Source organism: Setaria viridis, chromosome 3 (genome assembly GCF_005286985.2).
Source record: "Setaria viridis chromosome 3, Setaria_viridis_v4.0, whole genome shotgun sequence".
Taxonomy (NCBI): domain Eukaryota; kingdom Viridiplantae; phylum Streptophyta; class Magnoliopsida; order Poales; family Poaceae; genus Setaria; species Setaria viridis.
The window spans coordinates 50,165,876-50,184,508 of NC_048265.2; the positions used below are offsets into that span (position 1 = coordinate 50,165,876).

Sequence of the window (18,633 nt, forward strand, 5' to 3'; positions counted from 1 at the left end):
CTGACCAATCCCGCGTTCTTTGGATGCAGCGGCGCTTCAGTCGCTAGGGTAGGCCGGTGGTGCCTCGGTCTTTGGGCACCAATGGTCGTGCAGCAAAAGCGTCACGCTTGGTGCGCGGGGAGGTGCTTCACCTCCGCATGACCCTGTACTTTGGTGCCTTTTGCCGTGCAACGAAAGTGCCATCCCTGGCGCGCGGGGAGGTGCTTCACTTCCGCACGGTTTGCCCTTCACTCTCCTGCCACGACCTCCATTTTAGCTCAGCTGAATTTCTGCTACTGCTAGCTCTTGCCTTGTCTTCGCCCCTCCTTGCTTGGTTGGCATTGGTTGCTAATTTTCTGCTGCACTCCCCTCTAGGGAATCCTCGCCCCAGTGCGTGTTGTAGTGCGCTGAATTTGTTGGCATCCTGTTTAGCTTTTCACTAGTTGCGGGTGGCCATGACCAACCTCCGGCGCAAAGTACCAGTCGGTTTTCCAGTTTGTGGCGAGGAGTGATTCAGGTTGAGGTTAATCCTTGCCCGTTGTCAGCCTTCCTTCCTCCTGTGAATTGGGCTATCTAAGGTGCTTGGCGTTTGTATGCAAGATGGTGTTGTTGGCATGCAAGGTTGTTGTGTGGTGGTTCGTTCCCGGTGCTTCCTCGGCTTTCATCTTTTGGAGCTTGAATTGGCTCGGCTCATTGTGCCTTCTCTGTCTTTGTTTTGTATCCGTTGTGGTGGGTTTGTGCTGCGATTTGTAATCCCTTGCGGCTCCCTTTCTCTTTTTTCTATCCAATTATGTATCATAATCACTGTCTTTGGCAACAAGGATGCATGCCTGATCTTGTAATCCATCTTTGGAGAAATGAAAATTGTTTAGGTGGGCTTTCTTAGCCCCGTTGATTCTTAAAAAAAAGTTACTCTAGAAACTCCTGCTCCTACTATGAGTAGGACCGCAGATCAAACGTAGAAATAACACAGATTCATAAATGTTCAGGCTACAAATCATGAAATTGAGAAAATAAAAAAATTATATACGTAGAATGAATCATGGAAGCTAATGGAACAAAAGCTAACTTTATATACCTGTAATTTATACATTTTTGAACAATTACTATCGAGCTCGTGAAACAGAAGTTTAGGCCAAAACTTAGATGGTTGAATTTCTCTCAACATAAGCCAAAGTATAAATGAACGTGAAAAGCTAAAAGAAAAAATTGACTGTATTCGATATGTGAATGACCAAAAACCATCCAAAATTGTAGTCTTAAAGGGTTGGAGGGGGTGGTCGGAGAGGCTATCCCACCTACTACGTGGGCTAGGTGGAGGCTTTCACAACGATGATAGTGGATACTAGGTGGGGTTGTGAGATTATGGGGAGGACAATGCATCCCCTAACTTTACACCGCATCGCCTAGCTAGGCTGAATGCACGGAACACCATCATGTTTTTTTTAGAAAAGTTGAAACACCATCATGTTTGGTTGCATGCATACATGCATCATGCATCTTAGCCCCTCAGGGTGGCTATTTGATTGCCAGATTTTCTTCGGTAATTGAATCATTATAAATTGACGTAAACCATATAATACTCTTCCTAAGCAGATTACCTTCCTTTCTTAAAAAATACTGTACCACTTTATCTATGGATCTGTTACGTCTCTCTCCTTTGTTTTGATCTGACTCAGCACGTGTCATATTAATTATTCCCCACTGTCAACATCGAGTGACCATCCATCTCCTCTGATCTGCACAAGTAATTGTTCCCTCGCTTCCACCTCATATAATGGTGGAGGCAAAACTTCCATCTCAATTGAAATCCTCGATCGGAGGTGTATAATATGGTGGTGGCCCTGTTCCATGCTCTGCTGCTGCTGCTGCTGCTGCTGGTGACGTTCAAGTCGGCGCTCATCGTGGTCTTCTTCTTCGCCGCGCTGCAGCTCTTCTCCATGGCTTTCCATCCGCCTCCGCCTCCGCCCGGGTTTGACGCCTACCACGGCCGCTACGTCTTCGTCTACTGAAAAGCCTAGCCGAGTCTCTGTGTTCATGTTCATCCATCTGTGTACTGCAGGTTATTGTACAACACACATATATCTCCTCCGATTAATGAATGACTAGTGCTCATCTGTGGTGACGTACGCCAATGCATGCTTGGCTTGGTTCTTGATTTCTCTGAACCAGCTAGCCAATAATAATTTCATTCGTGTGCTTGCTTGATTAATTAGGGAACAAATTAACTAAAGCAGGCAGATAATAATAGAGTGGAGACAGATGGAAGAGGATGTCGCTGTCTCCTCCTTCGCTGATTGCTTCCTTTATTTCCACAGCTCACCAGACCAGCAGCAGCAGGCCATCACCAACCGCAAGCTGCTTGGATTGGATGGAGGTGGTGCTGACGCTGCTGTTCAACGCCCTGCTGCTGGTGTTCATGGTCAAGCTCTTCTTCGCCTTGTTCCACACCAAGCTCATCGTCGTCCTCTTCTACATCGGCGTCCTCCTCTTCGCCATGGCCCTCTCCGGCAGATTCCCCGGTTGATCCACCTACTATCACCTCTCTCATCCACACATCTTTGTTTTTGTCGTTTCTTCTTCCCCGTTTCGTCTTGCTTCCTAGAGACATCATATCCTGGCGATCAGAGGACCCAATCCATCCTGGTGAATCTGCTTATCTCTTGTACTCATGCTATTGGTCCAAATGAATTTTGGGTTAGTCGTCGCTTCGAGATGAATTTGTGGTTTGTCGGTTCAAGATGAACTTTTGATCCAGCAAATTTCTCCTGAAGGAGACTAGGTCTACGAGTCAATGTATATATGAATGAATGATGATTCCTGTTATGCATCTCCATTTCTTTCTCTCCCCTGCACTTTGCTGCCTAACTTAAAAAGGCGCCCTCAATCCCCCCTAAAGCCAGCCAATTCTTCTTCTATCACAAGGAAGACGGAATTCCTTTCGGAAAGAACAGGGAATGCGTAATCTTGTCTTGTGTTCAACTCATCATCTCCTTTAAAATTTCTTGCTAGCGCTCCAAGGCACCGTTAAGCTTATCAATCAATTGGTTACCATTGATCATCAACACTGCCAATTTAATACCGCTGCTAATTAGCCAATGCCGAAATAGACTTGTTTCACATTTATCACATATGTATTCTACTTATTCCTCTTTCATTTCTCTCTTGTGTATACTCTGAATGTTCATCTGCAGGCTGAGTTGGGAAAACCAAGCCTTGTTCATCCCAACAAAGGGAAAGTCTCCATTTCTGTTGACTGTAGCCCAACTGCTGTGCCATCGTTCCAGGTTGGTAATGCATTGTTCTTGGGTCAAACACTGAACGGAACCGACACCGAGAACTTTTTACTGACAAGAATTGCCAAGTTGTGTTTGTTTCATTTCTTTTTCTAGAAAACTACTCCCTCCGTCCCAAATTACTATTCGTTTTGGTTTTTCTAGGTACATAGCTTTTGCTACTTATCTAGACATAATATATATCTAGGTGCATGATAAAAGTTATGTATCTAGAAAAGTCAAAACGATAGCAATTTGGGATGGAGGGAGTAGATTAGATGATACTAGTACTTCCCAGTAATATCGTTACCACTTCATTGGATGCAATGAGACGAACCAAATTCAAAGGCTGTAATTGATTTACTGCCTCTGGTGGTTTTTGCGGGGAACAGTCTGCTGGGATCTTGTATATCGATGGCCTTGTGGTCAAAGGTGAATTCAGACGATGGTATTTTGCTTGGTGCAGTAGCTGCTGTGAGCCTGTGAGTGCGATGAAGGTTGTTTGTTTTTCTATTGCTTCGGATACATACTGTCACTCCCAGTTGCTTTTATCTTGTTGAAAATGTTCAACGCAGCCTGGAACTGCCATCGCGTGTTTTAGTACATCGTACTCCCTCTGTCCCAAAGAATAAATAAATTTCTAAGATCCAAAATTTGTCCCAAAAGTCAAGTCATTGTTACCCTTGTTAATCTGTCCTTAGAGTTCCTAGGTAGAACAACAGTTTTCTAATTAGATGGAGGGAGTACGTACTTGGAAAATTGAGAGGACCGGTATAAGTGTTCGGAGAGGATGTGTTGCAATGACATACACTTTGTCATTTGTGCTTAAAGAAGCTAAATCATATCAACTAAGTGTAAGTGTGATGTGATTCTTTTAGTTGGAACCCACGCATCCCTGCACATATTTGGGAATGACTTCAGTGTGCTGCTGCTGTAATTCTAGGCACCGTAGTCCTGTTCTCCGCTTCTCTCCAGTCCCTGCTCTTCCGGTGTATGCCGCCCCGCCAATTGCGTGGCCCGGCTGAAGCTGGTGGGCCGTATTGTTTTTCTCATGATGCCAGCTTTCGGTTCTTGATTATTTTTACCAATCTATCGTTAAATTGTGACACTGTAACTACTATGAACCTTGCATTGTGTTAGAGTTTTTTTATTTTTTTTCTACAATCTATTGTTATCGCGTCATATTGTACTACCTTTTTTTATTTTGTTTCTTCAAATAAAATGCCATCATACGAGTTTTAGTTTCCTTTTACGATGTAATGTTGTAATGTAATTTCTTTTACCAAAGTCAGCAGGAAATCTCCTATTTAATTTTTTTATAATTTTATTATTCCAGACCTACTTACTTTACTCCCACGAGAAGTCGCTTGCTGAATGCTACTCAAGTGCTCTAACCACTTGGCTAGAGGCCCTTTCATGTACCTAGATTTTTTATTTTGTTTCTACAAATAAACATAATTTTACAAAATTATTCTAATTATTTATAACTTATTCCGTTTTTCATTTTTTCAATCCCAACCATCCATCAATGCCACATATGTTAAACATCTAAAAACGACAAATTCTTCTACATGAAAATATTATACGGTACTCGAAAAAACAATACGACCTAAAATATAGCTAATTTGGAGTTTGATTTTAAAAATTTTTATATAGGCGCGCATGGCGCGCCATTCGGACTAGTTTTTCAAATGATTATTATAGTTGCCCACATTCTGACGGTTCGTGACTGCTCTGAATTAATTGAAACATTTCCTTGCTCTTGAAGATCCATATTGCTTTTTTCCCCTGATTTGTAGAGTACTCCACAATTTGTTCACTGTACTAGGTAGGCGAGCAGTACCTTGTGGATGCTACCTCGGAGGAAGAGGAAGATGGACTCTGCAGTTTCAGTACGTGTCAGTTAACAAGCATGGCCAGATGTGTGGGTTGACATTGACCAAGAGGGGAGCCATCTCTCATGGTGTCCGTCCCAAGCATGCCAGTAAGCAGCTCCTGCTGCCCTGCTGGCTGCCCCCTGCATTTTTGGCTTCAGTTTGTTTGGCCCTCCTTTCTTTTTTCATAGATAAATGTGTTTGGCTTTACATCATTACATGTGTTGTGGCAAACATGGTAGTTCAATTGCCGTTTCTTTTTTTCCCAAACAAGTTAGAGATGCATCTATTCAAAAAAGAAAGAAAAACTGTCAACTAAAGATCCCTCAACGGAAGAAAAAGGAGGAGAAAACCTATATATACTAACTATATGATATGATGATGATGATGCTACGAGTGATATGGCAGCACAAAATCAAATCAAATTGCCATTAATCGGTCATCTGGGCCCCGAGAGCTGCTGCGCCGACACGCAGGACGGCGGCGACCAGCTGCTGCTGACGCCGGCGGTGGTGTCAGAGCCCTTGGCCATCCACCCGACGGCGGCGGGCCGCAGGTCGACGAGGCCGCGCCCGTACATCCTGAGGTAGCGGAGGAGATCCGGGCGGGGCTCGGCGGCGTCCATGCTGCCGTCGAGCATGGCGGACACGATGGCCATGGTCGGCCGCAACGCCGCGTCCTCGTGGAGGCAGCAGAGCGCCACCCGCACCACCCGCTCCACCTGCGCCACGTCGGCGCGGCCCTCCAGCCTCGGGTCCAACAGCTCCGCGTGCCGCCCCTGCTCGTGCAGCTCCACCGCCACCGCAGGGAAGTAGCCACTGGTGGTGTGCTCCGACGACGCGCCGCCGCTGGACCCGGTGGTGGCGTGCTCCTCCTCCTCCTCCGGCTGCTTCTTAGAGTTCTTCCTCCCTCGCACAATCTCCAGCAGCACCATGCCAAAGCTGTAGACGTCGGCCTTGTCGGTGATGGGCGCGTTCATCAGCCACTCCGGCGCCAGGTACCCTCGCGTGCCGCGCATCGTCGTGAACAGCCCCGACTGCTCCGGCGACATCAGCTTGGCCAGCCCGAAGTCGGCGATCTTCACGCCGCCGCGGTCGTCCAGAAGGATGTTCTCCGGCTTCACGTCGCAGTGCAGGATCTTGCGGTCGCACCCGCCGTGGAGGTACGCCAGCCCGCGCGCCGCGCCAACGCACACGTGCAGCCGCGCCGGCCACTCCAGCGCGGCGGTGCTGTTGCCGGAGCGCCGGAAGAGGGTCTGGTCGAGGGAGCCCTGGTTCATGAACTCGTACACCAGCAGCTGCCGCGCGCCCTCCGCGCAGAACCCGCGGAGCTTCACCAGGTTCACGTGGTGGACGTTGCCGATCACGGCGATCTCCGTCAGGAACTCGCGCCGCCCCTGCCCCGCGCCCAGTCCGTTCATCCGCTTCACGGCCACCGTGCTCCGGTCGGGGAGCTCGCCGCGGAACACGGACCCGAACCCGCCGCACCCGATCTGCCACTTGAACCCGTCCGTCGCGGCGTCGAGCTCGCCGTACGTGAACCGGGTCGGCAGGCCGGGGATGAGGACGTCCTCGTCGTCGCCGAGGTCCTCGCTGGCGGACGGCGCCGAGGACGCGGCCCGCGACAACGAGAGCATCGCCGGAAGCTTGAACCAGCTGCTGGTGCTCTTCTTGAGATGCTGCGGCCGGCGCCGCCTGAGACACTGCGCGCCCATTGCGTAGAGCAGCAAGGACATGAGCACCGCCGCCACGGTGGGGAACACGATGCCGAAAACGATGGTTATCAGGCTCAAGGAGCGTCTTGATGAAGCCGGCGGCGGTGGCGGGAGCGTCTTGATGAAGCCGGCGGCGGCGTCGGCGCCGGCGCGGAAGACGGAGCCGATCCGGCCGTGCAGGAGGAAGCAGGACCTGGAGGAGTTCCTGTAGAAGAAGCCGAGGCAGGAGCAGTTGGCGGAGCAGAGGTCGCGGCACGCCGGGAGCGCGTCGCCGGAGGCATCGGCCTGCGCGAACTTGGTTGGCAGGTACCCGATCCCGGCGCCGAGGCTCACGTAGCTGACCTTTTTCACAGCCTTGCCGGCGTCGCAGCTGCTGTCGGGTGGGATGGCCGCCGGCAGCGAGGAGCCGTCGGCCGGCGCGCAGCCGCCGTTGGAGTAGGTGCTCAAGGCGTCGGGGCACATGCAGGTGGAGCCGTTGCCGCCCGCCGTGCAGAGGCTGAGGGAGGGGCACGGCAGCGGGAGGTCGCAGTCGTTGGCCGGCGCGGCCCAGACGGTGGCGACGGCCGCGCCGGCGGCGAGGGTGAGCGCGCGCAGGCGGCCCGAGGGGTCGACCTTGAGGATGATGCCCTTGGAGGAGGCCGCCGGCGGCGGCGAGGGGAAGAGGAGCCTGTAGACGGTGCCCCTGCCGTTTTCGGCGAGGAGGTAGATGCCGGAGGCGTTGACGGCCATGGAGGCGACGGCGTGGCTGGAGTCCTGGACGGCAGCGGGGTCGGAGGAGAGCGCCCAGTAGGTGAGGAAGGCCGGCGACGCCGAGGAGGAGGAGGTGGCCCACTGCAGGAGCGCGTCGTTGGGGGTGAGGACGAGACGGTAGGCGCCGGGGGAGAGGTCCTGGTCGGACGCCGAGGAGGTGAGCGGCGTCCCGAGGCGGAGCGGCTGGCCGTGGATCAGCGTGTCGGTGGGGCGGTCCAAGGAGGACCAGAGCGTGGCGTTGCGGGCGTCGATGAGCGCGAGCTCGCCGGTGTCGAGGAGGCGCAGCGCGGCGACGGGCTCGCGGAGGCGCGGCGTGGACCATGCGGGGTCGAGCTGGGCGGCGGAGGGGTCGAAGAGCCTGAGGCCGGTGGCGGAGAGGGAGAGGACGACGGACTCGAGGAGGGTGGAGCCGGCGGCGGTGGCGGTCCAGACCGGGGTGCGGGATGCGGTGTGGAGGACGGAGAAGAAGAAGCAGGACTGGGAGTCGGAGGCCTCGGTGGCGCCGGCGTTGTAGACGGCGGCGGAGAAGTTAGAGCCGGGGGAGAGGAGGAACGCGCCGTTGGTGTCGATGAAGTGGAAGTAGGTGAGGTTGAAGGGCGGGTACAGGTACTGGACGGGCACGATGCGCGCCGCCGCGGCCACGGCCAGCGACAGGAGGAGGATCAGGCGGGATAGGAGATCAGGGGGCGGCGCCATGGGAGGGGCGCGCGTGCTCCTGCGCGCATAGGAGGCTCCGATGGTGGAGGGGGATCGGATTGCAATTGGAGAGAGGGATCAGGGATGGGATTGATTGCAACGCCGGCGAGGCGGGCGGCGTTGACTTTGAGAGCTGCCGCGCCGGGGAGGTATGGAAACGAGGAGCTGGAGTTGGACCCGGAACCTTGCCTGCCTCAGCAAGTGGACTATTTTTTTAAATTTTGGAGGGAATCAATTAGATTAGTTGACAAGATAGGCAACGATGGATGGGTCGTTGTTTGTTGCGCGGCCGGATTTAATTTAATGCTTCCAACCAACCTCCAAATCATATATTCATTCATCAAATTTCCTTTTAATCATATATTCATTCATCAAGTGTCCTTTTCGCTAACAATTTCAGCATACCAGTGGCAACTCCAAAGTAGACCACCGCATTCTTGCACGAGAAATCTTTTATGATCAGCTTTTTTAAATATGAAACCCGTGATCAAGGCGCAGGTAATTCATTACCAGTGTGCATATATGCATCATTTACATGGAGAATTGATGTTCCATTCTGTATGCACAACACTAGAGGATCTCAAAGCTGCGAATAAGATCTTGGTTAGTCGTTGCGTCGTTCTTCATTCATTTGCTTACTCTGTTCCTCTTTCTCTATTTGTTCATGTTTTTCATTCATGATACTGCTAGGTTCCCGTGCGTAAATATGGGTTTAGTTTGTCTGTGAAAAAATAGATGAGATTGATTAGTATTAGTTGTTATATTTAATTGCTTGTGTGTCTGTGTGGAATGTGTCTAATTGCTTGTGTGCTAGCAACTGGTATCTTCCATGACCTCTAATTTCTTGGTCATGTTCCAGTTGAACTCTTAATAGTAAATACAATGGAGCGGCATGAAAAACAACAAGATATGAATGAATTCGCAAATTATTTGTCTCCAAGCCAACGATCCGGAAAGTTATAGAATTTATATTAATGACTTAAACCTGATCGTACTCAAGGTCAGGGAGGCTGTCCACGTCGCCATAAAAGATTTCAGATGTCGGATCGAGCGCGGACGCCCCAGGTCGTCGAACACAGGTGGGGATTTTTCAAAAAATCCCCAAACTTTATCAAAATCCAACCTGTAGTCTAGATAAAGATAGCCCCGATAATGTTTCAAAAAAACCCCGAACATCGTCGGAATCGAACCCGCCATCCAAGGCCTAGCACATAAAATTTTTAAAAAAACCCTGTACTTTGTCGGAATACAACCTGCAGTCCAAAAACCTCTCTCAGGCAATTTTTAAAAAATCCTAGCTTGCATGATCACCATGTGCATGTCTCTCCATAGCATAGTTCGGAATTTTAGCCAAAAATCTTCGATTTTCTATGAAAATTGATCCTAGCTACCCGTGGTGAAGGGTCCATTGTCATATTGGTAATACCAATTATTTTCGGCTAGAATTTGTCCATAATTTCAAAAATTGAAAAAAATCTGCCGAAAATAAACCTAGCACCCTTATCGGTCCCTTCCAAAATAATATTTTCGAACCGACAGTACTACAAGAAATCTTCCGGACTATGACAAAAATTTTATGACACCTTTGTTCTTATCATAAATTTATGACGTTTCTGGCTGAAATTGTCATAAAATTTTATATCCGAGCAAATTTAGTGATAGAGTTATGGAACATCATAAAAGTTGCCACCCGATATCCAAAAAAACGTCACTCGTTGTTTCATGGTGGTTTTGTGATTATATAAGGTCCGTGAAAATGTCATAAACCAACCAGGATCCCACATGTAAGCATTTGTTGAAAACTAAGGTGTGTAAAAACGTCATAAACTGAGGGGGGTCCCATGCAAGCATGAGTTGTGAAATAAGGTGTTCCAATTTGTCATAAAACCTGGCAAGGTCCCACAACTCAGTCTGAGATAAAAAAAAGGAAGAAATATAAAAAAGTTAAGAGTGTCCATAACAGGGGTTGAACCTATGACCTCTTGATTCTAACAAGTTAGCACTACCACTAAGACATGATGCAATTTATGTTTGAAAAAGGCAGCGTATTTATATTACAATTCTAATAAGTGTGCTCCACTTCCCAGTTGCAGGCTAGAGCAATGGGTATATCTTCAATGGTGTACATTGCAAGGGGCTCGTCGGCACGCTCCTGTTGACTGGCAAAAACTTGAGCTTAGAGCCGTCGGTGCACAGATCTGCAATGGGTGGCGGGAATGGCGCATCCTAGCAGCGAAGGGAGGAGCAGGAGCTACGGTCAGGTCTGTCCCCTATTTTATGCCGCTACTTTCCCCCTTTTATCAGAGGAAAGGGGATTTTTAGAAATTGAGGATTTAGGTTGAAGGCAGTAGATTCTGATTTCTTCCTACCCTTAGGTTTTTCATTTCGATTTGTGTTAGAAGTTGATAGGCTATAGTTTATGAAGTGCAAAACTAAACTTTGATTTCAAGTTACAATGACTTTTCTGAAGATTTCGTCATGGTCTCGTCATCATGTACGTTTTCCATCCCAAATTGTAGGTCGTTATGGTATTTCTAGATTTATAACTTTTTTTATGTATCTAGATATAATATATATTTAGATGCATAGTAAAAATTGTGAACTTAGAAATGCTAAAATGGACATACAATTTGGGACGAAGTGAGTAGGTAACAAGAAAGGTTAGGGTCGTTGTGGTGGAACCTACACGCGAGCAGCAAATGCAATGGTACGCTTGGTTTTGGTTGTCGCCGCATTTACATGCAACCAACAAGGAAACGGATCCCTCAGCAGCTGTTTCGTTGCGATCGATGGGCCGATCGATCCCTACGGAACAAGCAGGCTGCTTGGCGTGGCCGTCTGGCCTGGACATCACAGCATGCATGTTTTGCATGGCTACCCGTCCACGTATGCGAACCCACGGCCAGCTGTCGTGCACACGTGTAGCAGGTACTATACGTACAAAAACGCCCTCGCGTCCCTGCCTGTATCAGTTCACAATGCAAACTCATACAAGGTAAGCCGTTGGGGATGGATCCATTCCTTTCAACAAACAAAGCATATTCCACAGAAAAGGTAGCGCATGCAACAAATTAAACCGGGTGCCGTGCGCGCACTCATGACATGGCATGCACAGCCGGCCGATCGATCGCGCGCACGTAACGCTACATATACGGCCGGCCGGCGAACTGAAGAACGTGCCCAGTGCAGTGCAGTGCAGTGCAGATCTGCAGTAGCAAGGTAAGGTATGGAGATGGCGAGCGATGCGCCGCCGCCGGCGACGGCAGTAGTAGTGATGAAGAAGGGGTCGTGGAGCCCCGAGGAGGACGCCCAGCTGACGAGGCTGGTGGAACAGCACGGCCCCCACCGCTGGAGCCTCATCAGCGCCGCCATCCCCGGCCGCTCCGGCAAGTCGTGCCGCCTCCGGTGGTGCAACCAGCTCAGCCCCGAGGTGCAGCACCGCGCCTTCACGGCGCACGAGGACGCCATCATCCTCGGCGCCCACGCTCGCTACGGCAACAAGTGGGCCACCATCGCGCGTCTCCTCCCCGGACGCACCGACAACTCCATCAAGAACCACTGGAACTCCAACCTGCGCAGGTGCAGGCGCCGAGCGGCGGCGTTGGCGGCGGCAGGAGCACCATCCACCTCTTCCCGTGCTGCTGCTGCAGGAGGAACCCAGCAGCTATTTCTGCAGCAGGACATGGACAGCGCTCCGCCGGTGGCCGATCAACAACCTGCTTCTGGTCTAGGGCTTCTCAACCCCAACAACCACCGCGACGACGACGGCGCTCTGCACGAACCGTCCACGTCTCTGTCCCTGACCCTGGGCCTGCCACTGCCGGAACCAGAAGCCGGGGCATCGGCGACGGGCATGAAAGCTGCAGACCAGCAGCCATCGCCGCTGCCGCTGCGCATGCCAGAAGAAGAAGGAAACGCGCAGGCGCAGCTCATGGCGGTGGTGCGCCAGATGGTGAGGGAGGAGGTGCAGCGCCAAACAGGGCAGCTCGCCTACTCTCTCATGGCCGCCGCAGCCTGGGCCAAGGGACACCACCGTTGATCTATCTCAGTCATCCTATATATGAATAATAAGATGCATGCATCGGGCAGGAATCCATATATTGATATACATATAAATTTTCCTTCTTTTCTTTTCATCATGCATGGGGTGATCGATAAATGGTCTAGCAAACTCAGATTGCTACCGTTTATTACTGTTGTTTCGCTTGTATTGTCTTTCCTTATATGCGTAATAATAACATGCATGTGGTATTGGTATTGTATGTTCCCTTCTCCATGTGTTTCCTTATATTCCCACACACTCCCTTCTTCTTCCCTTGTGCATCCGTGGGAGGCAAAAGGATTGTTATTCTAGAGCTCAGTATGTACAAGATTTCTAACTACTCTCTCTGTGTTCATGCAACAACTGAAGTGCTTTTTCGCTAGCACATTCAGACTCCTTATTCCAACCGTAGCAACGCACGGGCATCTTGCTAGTTCCAGAGAAAAACGCGCCCCCTCTACCTAGCCACGTCACCCGTTTCGATCTGCCGCCTGATCTAGTCTTTTCGAAGCCCCACACATGCATGTGATCCTTTCTTTGAAAAGGCAATAATATTTTTGGGATATCAACCCAAGCAAGGTCCGTTCTCATTTTCCTTATGATAAACCTGTTAGATTACATCCCATGTAATCATCAGCGGAAAAGGTGCAGGAGCCCTTCCTCAGTCCCTCCTCCCCCAAGCTTTATCCGCTCGCTCCCTTCCTGTCCGCTCCCCTCCACCTCCCTCTCTCCTCCCGCGTCTCCTTCCCTACCGGACCTCCCTCTCCCACTGCCCCTCCCCTCCCCCCTTCACACGCCCCTTACTCGTGGCAGTGAGGAGCGGCGGCGGCGGGTGGATGCGGTGGCGATGGTGAGCCCCCCCCTCTCATCCAGGGGCGGATCCAGCTGGTGCCCATGACTGATTCGTTAGGTGGCAAGGCGCGTGACACAACCTGTCGATTCGCATTATGTCATCTTCCTCTACTCGACAAAACGCACCAGCGTTCGGGGCGTGCCTTGCCTAATTATTTCGTATTGGCATTGCTGCAGCACTCCTGCTGCAAATACAATTAAAGCCTCCTATCCAACTGCAAGTTTGTGAATCGCAACTAACTGGCTGCTCCCTTTTTTTGCTCAAATTGCAAAACACTTTTTTTTTCAATCCTTAGGTTTTACCTGATTGTTTAGCAAAGACTCATGTAGATTTGCTTATTATATATGCTATATTCAAGTTAGTTTATGTGCTTGTGTATATTTCATGTCATATTATTCTCACCTTATACCATTAACGGATTGCCTCCCCTTGCCAACCCCTCCCGCAACACAAAGACTTTCTCATGGTGACATCTGCATGCAATAATCAACAAATTTCAAATAAATCTTGAAGGCCCATGTATATATAGCAAAAAGATTGTGGAAATATTTAGTTGTCACACCTCTGGTGTTTTGCACATGTAATTATTAGTCTTAATCCAATTAATAATTTCTGCAAGCAGTTGGTCACATGCGATATGAGTTCATCTTTAATAAGCATTTTATTAAGGGTTTATGCTAATTTTGCAATTAAATAATAATAAAAAGTATAAATATGAAAATTTTGGTCAAATGTAGTTTAAGATATTAAATGAACCATTTTTGAATCATGAACATGTTTCAGTTGTTGAAACAAATTCAATCCTTCATTTAAACTTTTGTTTGAAGAACCTAAGTGTTGATGCCGTCCTTCAATTTAACTATTTATAGCTGATGTTTATAATTAATTTTTAGTAAACACCTAACATATCTCCAATATGAAAGTTTCAGTATAATATATAAACTTTCACCTAAATGTGCTCTGGATCTGTGAAAACAAAGTTTAATGATTAAAAAACCAAACCTTGGTCAAACTGTTGTTTTGACCCACACCTTGAAATTGACCAAAGTTATTGATTAAATGGCTGAAACCTTAGGTTTAGGGCTTGATAACTCTCATTTTTATTTATGTACTTGCCAGCCAACCAAACACAATCTTGTAGATACTTGAAATTGACATGCACACAATGTTTGGTAATTAATTAAAGTTCATTTTGACATTCAAATATTTGGCCAAAGTTTGATAAATCAAAGGAAATTGAAACTTGAAACTTCAGTTTCAGCTGTATTTTGCTCCAATCTTTTGGGCACTCGATCTTTTCCTTCTTCGGTCAAACACCCTATCTTTTATTTTAGCTGGTTGATGTGCTGCAATATGAAATTTGGAAAAAATATCATCTGAAGATGTATGTGGACTTGAGGCCTTAAATCTGAGACCATGCTCAAACGCCCTCAGGCTGCCGGCGGTCGACACACAGCACGCGTCTTCTGCTAGCGAGCCACACACCCCTCCACGCACCCGCGCTTCTCTCGCCTCTCTCACGTTAAAAACCTCAGGCCTTCCCTTCTCCCTCTCTTGTTTCAAAAATGCAAAGATAGGATGTACATCCTTAGGTGGGCTTATTTGCAATTTACATGTAGAGCATCGTGATATGTTCCGATCGTTTTCTCTCATGGTATTGCTTATGTGTTTCATTTTTCAGCTTGGATGTATTCTTCCCCCTTGTCCCCGCAGCATCTATTCACGTGTCTCGAGGCACACACTATAGTAATTGCGCCTTCAGTTCCGGGTCCAAACCCCCCGTTAGTACCAGTCACTACACTTCTTGTACCGGTTAAAAACCCCCCTCTAATACCTGTTCCACAACCGGTACTAAGCAATCACCCCTACCCCACTGCCAGCCTCGCCACTCGCCACCCGCCACCCACCCCCCATCGGTGGCCTCTGGCCGCCGCCCTCCTCCTCCTCCTCCACTCTCAGTCGCCGCCCCTCCTCCTCCACCCCCAGCCGCCGCTCCTCCTCCTCTTCCACCCCTTCGCCGGCCCCCACCACCAGCCCTGCCACCACGCCCTCCTCTACCGCCTCCTCCGCCATCCCGCCGCCGCCGCCGTACGCCTATCTGTGCCGCTGCCGCCTGAGGGAGAGGGAGAGGGAGGCAGGTGGACTGAGGGAGGAAGGGATAGGGAGGCGGGCTGAGAGAGGAAGGGAGAGGGAGGGAGAGGCACTGGGGGAAGGAGCTCAGGCGCTAAGGATCGGGAGGAAGGTGAGGGGGAAGGAGGCGTTAGGAGAAGGAGCTCTGGCGCTAAGGACTGGGAGGAGAGTGAGGGGGAAGGAGGCGCTGGGAGGAGATAAGGCCGTGGAAATAAAAAAATTTGCGGCCGGGCGGACAGTGGGGAGGCTCTAGTACTGGTGGGGGTTTCCATCCGGTACTAGAGGGTACTTTAGTACTGGGTGGAGGCCCCAACCGGTACTAGAGGGGCTCCGCCGTACCCCAAATTTGGATCCGGTACTAATGCTACCATTAGTTCCGGGTCTAAAAACAACCGGTACTAAGGCTAGGGATGAAAGGTCATTTTTCTAGTAGTGGGTTGTGCAACCGATATTACTATTTCGACATTAAGGGGGACCTTTAGTATCGGGTCAAATAACTTGTACTGAAGTGGTACTAAAAAATAATAAAAAAGAAATCCGCTGACCGGAGCTCCGGCGGCACCCCACCGCCGTCTGCCCGAGCCCCGATCGCATAGCACTTGAGCCTTGCACAGGAGGAAGGGAGGGAGGGAGGCGGCGTACTTACGCTACTCAGCCACCGCCGCCGATTGCCACCACCGCCGCTCCTCATCTCAGCCTGCCGGTTGCCGTGCCCGCCAGATTTAAGGAGGTGGAGGCTACTCCAAGATCCACGCGCTCCTTGCTCCGCCACACTCTGCCGATGCTTTGCCGCCGCGTCCTCCCGCCGGAGCTCTGCCGCCGTGCCCTCCCGCCGGAGCTCTGCCGCCGCTCCTTGCTCCGCCATGCCGTGCCAACGCTCCGCCACCTCACCGCATCCTCCCTTCTTGCCTCCGCCACTCCTTGCCCTGCCGCCGCTCCTCACCACATGTAAGAGGTGAGGGGCAAGCGGGGGGGGGGGGAGGAGAGGGCGGCGATAGGATCTGTGTGGGGGAGAGGGAGGGGATTTAGCTAGGGAGAGAGAGGGGATTCAGTGGGGAGAAGAAGAGAGAGAGGAATGGGTGAGAGAATGAGGGGATGATCGGATAAGTGTGGGGAGGGGGGTGAGTGTGGAGTAAGAGATTGAAGGGGTGCTGACAACGTGTGAGGGGAGGTTGCGATTTAATACCGGGTGAAGCCTGCACCGGGTACTAAAGACCCTCAGGAACATTATTACCAGTTGGAAGCTTCAATCGATACTAATTTGTGACCTTTACTATCAGGTAAAGCCTCCACCCGGTACTAAAGGGGGTCACGAGGGGCTCCTCGGGGACTAGCCGTTAGGCGAGCATTAGTACCGGATCAAAACACAACCAGTACTGAGCCTCGGGACGAATGCTGAGTTTTCCAGTAGTGCCAGGTTGTGTTCGCTCCATCAGATGAGAGGTAGGCCGAGGCGATGAGTGTTGACGCTCGTTATTGACATACTTTTAGTATCATTTAAGTGGTGTTTTCATACATATTCTTATACTAACCCGCCACTTGGCACCTGAAATAACCTCGTTTTCGCATATGCATTGTATTTTGGAGGACATTCTGTTTTTACAGGAAATTGGACCTAAAATCATATTTTTCGATAAAGCCATGAGCAAGCAACGAACTTGTCAAATACGAAGGCCACCGGGCTCAGAAAGAGCCCAGGGCGATCATCTTGGTGAAGCCCAAGACGATCGGCCAAGGGTCTTCTGGTCCCCTCCGATGCTCATTTTTTAGCAAGCACTCCTCCAAGATTACTGTGTGTTTGGATAGTGGGTTGGGACAGGTTTGACCTAGTTGGTCCCTTGTTTGGTTGGAAATACATGTGGGTTGGAGTGACTCCAGTAGGGAATATTTCACGTAGATGCGGGTTGGAATGGTTTCTCCAAAACGGGCGGACCGTCCTGACCCAGATGGATACCGTCGCTTCTTCGTCTCCGCGCTCGCCCTCGATCACCCGCGCGCCGGCGTGCTCGCTGCCTCCCTCCTCACCTCCCCGGCCCGCCCGCCCTTGGTCCTCGCGCTCGCTAGCGCAGGCGCGCTCGCCACCCCCGCCGCCTGCCCGACGCCTCCATCTTCCCACCAACCCCGCTTCCTCCCGTCGCCCTCCGCATGCATCACAGGGAGGAGCGGCGCGGGGAGAGGGGTGGCGGCTGGCGTGGGGAGAGGGGTGGCGGTTGGCGCGGGGGAAGGGAGCGGTGGCCGACGCGAGGGGAGAGGGAGGAGCGGCGGCGCAGGGAGAGGGAGCGGCGGTGCGGGAAAGGGAGGAGCGGTGGTCGTGCATGCAGAGGGGCGGTGGCGCAGGGGGGAGCGCAGGGGTAGGGGAGCGGCGGCGCGGGGGAGACGGAGGGTGGCTAGAGGAAGAAGATAATGTGGGTGATGATGACATGTGGGCCCCGCAGTTGATAGTTGGGACCCGTTGCTAATGGTGTTAAAATACCATCCATCCCAACCTTCTCAATCCCTCCAATCAAACAAAAAATTAGGTCCAACCTATCCCTCTCATCCAAACACGAGATGGGTCGACTCCAACCCATAAAAGGGGTGAGCTCCAACCCAACCCATATCGTTCCAAAACCAAACACATGCTTAAGGGCTAAGATTGTGAAGACATGGCAAGTCTCATTTCCAGATCAAAGAGGAAGCAAAGAAGATCAAGTGGAGATTTGAAGAGTTATCAAAGATCAATCTCATCTTGAAGCTATCAACGTGCTAGGTCCACATACATACAAAAATAAGCTTCCAAAAAATCAGAGGAGACTTGGCGACGGAGTTGGGCATGAGGGGATAAAAGGAAGGGTCATGACGATCAGCTTGGACCTCCACAGACCGATTGGCCTAGGGTTTTCCTTATTCCCCTCACCTTCTTATTTCAGCCACTCGTCTTCCAAACTATAAGAATGCCCAAAATTCATCGACGCACAAGATCAATCCACCAGAAGTCGACGAATAGAGGGACACACACCAGAGTGAGCTGAGGGCCACTGCAAGTCTTCGAGGTTGTTTAGGAGATGGCTTAGGCTAGACCCTAGCCGCCATGGTCATCCCTGCATGGTGAAGCCATGGTGGAGTTTTGGAGCCGAGCCTTGTGATCATCAAGGCTTATGTATACACGATGGTGATATCAATCTAATCTTGTGCTTATTTTGATCTACTATGATGCATGCTTATTCTCATATGTTTAGCTAGCATATGTTCTTAGTAGGAATTGATGTAATCGTGGTGATTAGTCTATGTCTTTCGGATACATCTTAGTAGTGCGTAGGAAGTCGGTGTGATTACCCTTG

The 18,633-nt window shown here is 50.4% G+C and overlaps 2 protein-coding genes across 2 annotated transcripts; one reads left to right on the forward strand and one right to left on the reverse strand.

Annotated features, from left to right (window-relative positions):
- Positions 1 to 5,367: 5,367 nt before the first annotated feature.
- LOC117846822 (G-type lectin S-receptor-like serine/threonine-protein kinase At5g35370) lies at positions 5,368 to 8,519 on the reverse strand. The gene has a single exon (XM_034727915.2). It carries the CDS (start codon positions 8,286 to 8,288, stop codon positions 5,568 to 5,570), a length of 2,721 nt encoding a protein of 906 aa, XP_034583806.1. The 5' UTR covers positions 8,289 to 8,519; the 3' UTR covers positions 5,368 to 5,567.
- A 3,043-nt stretch (positions 8,520 to 11,562) lies between these two features.
- On the forward strand, positions 11,563 to 17,772 carry LOC117849419 (uncharacterized). The gene is made up of 2 exons (XM_034730959.2): positions 11,563 to 12,305; positions 17,442 to 17,772. Exons 1-2 carry the CDS (start codon positions 11,563 to 11,565, stop codon positions 17,770 to 17,772), a joined length of 1,074 nt encoding a protein of 357 aa, XP_034586850.2.
- The last annotated feature ends 861 nt before the right edge of the window (positions 17,773 to 18,633 follow it).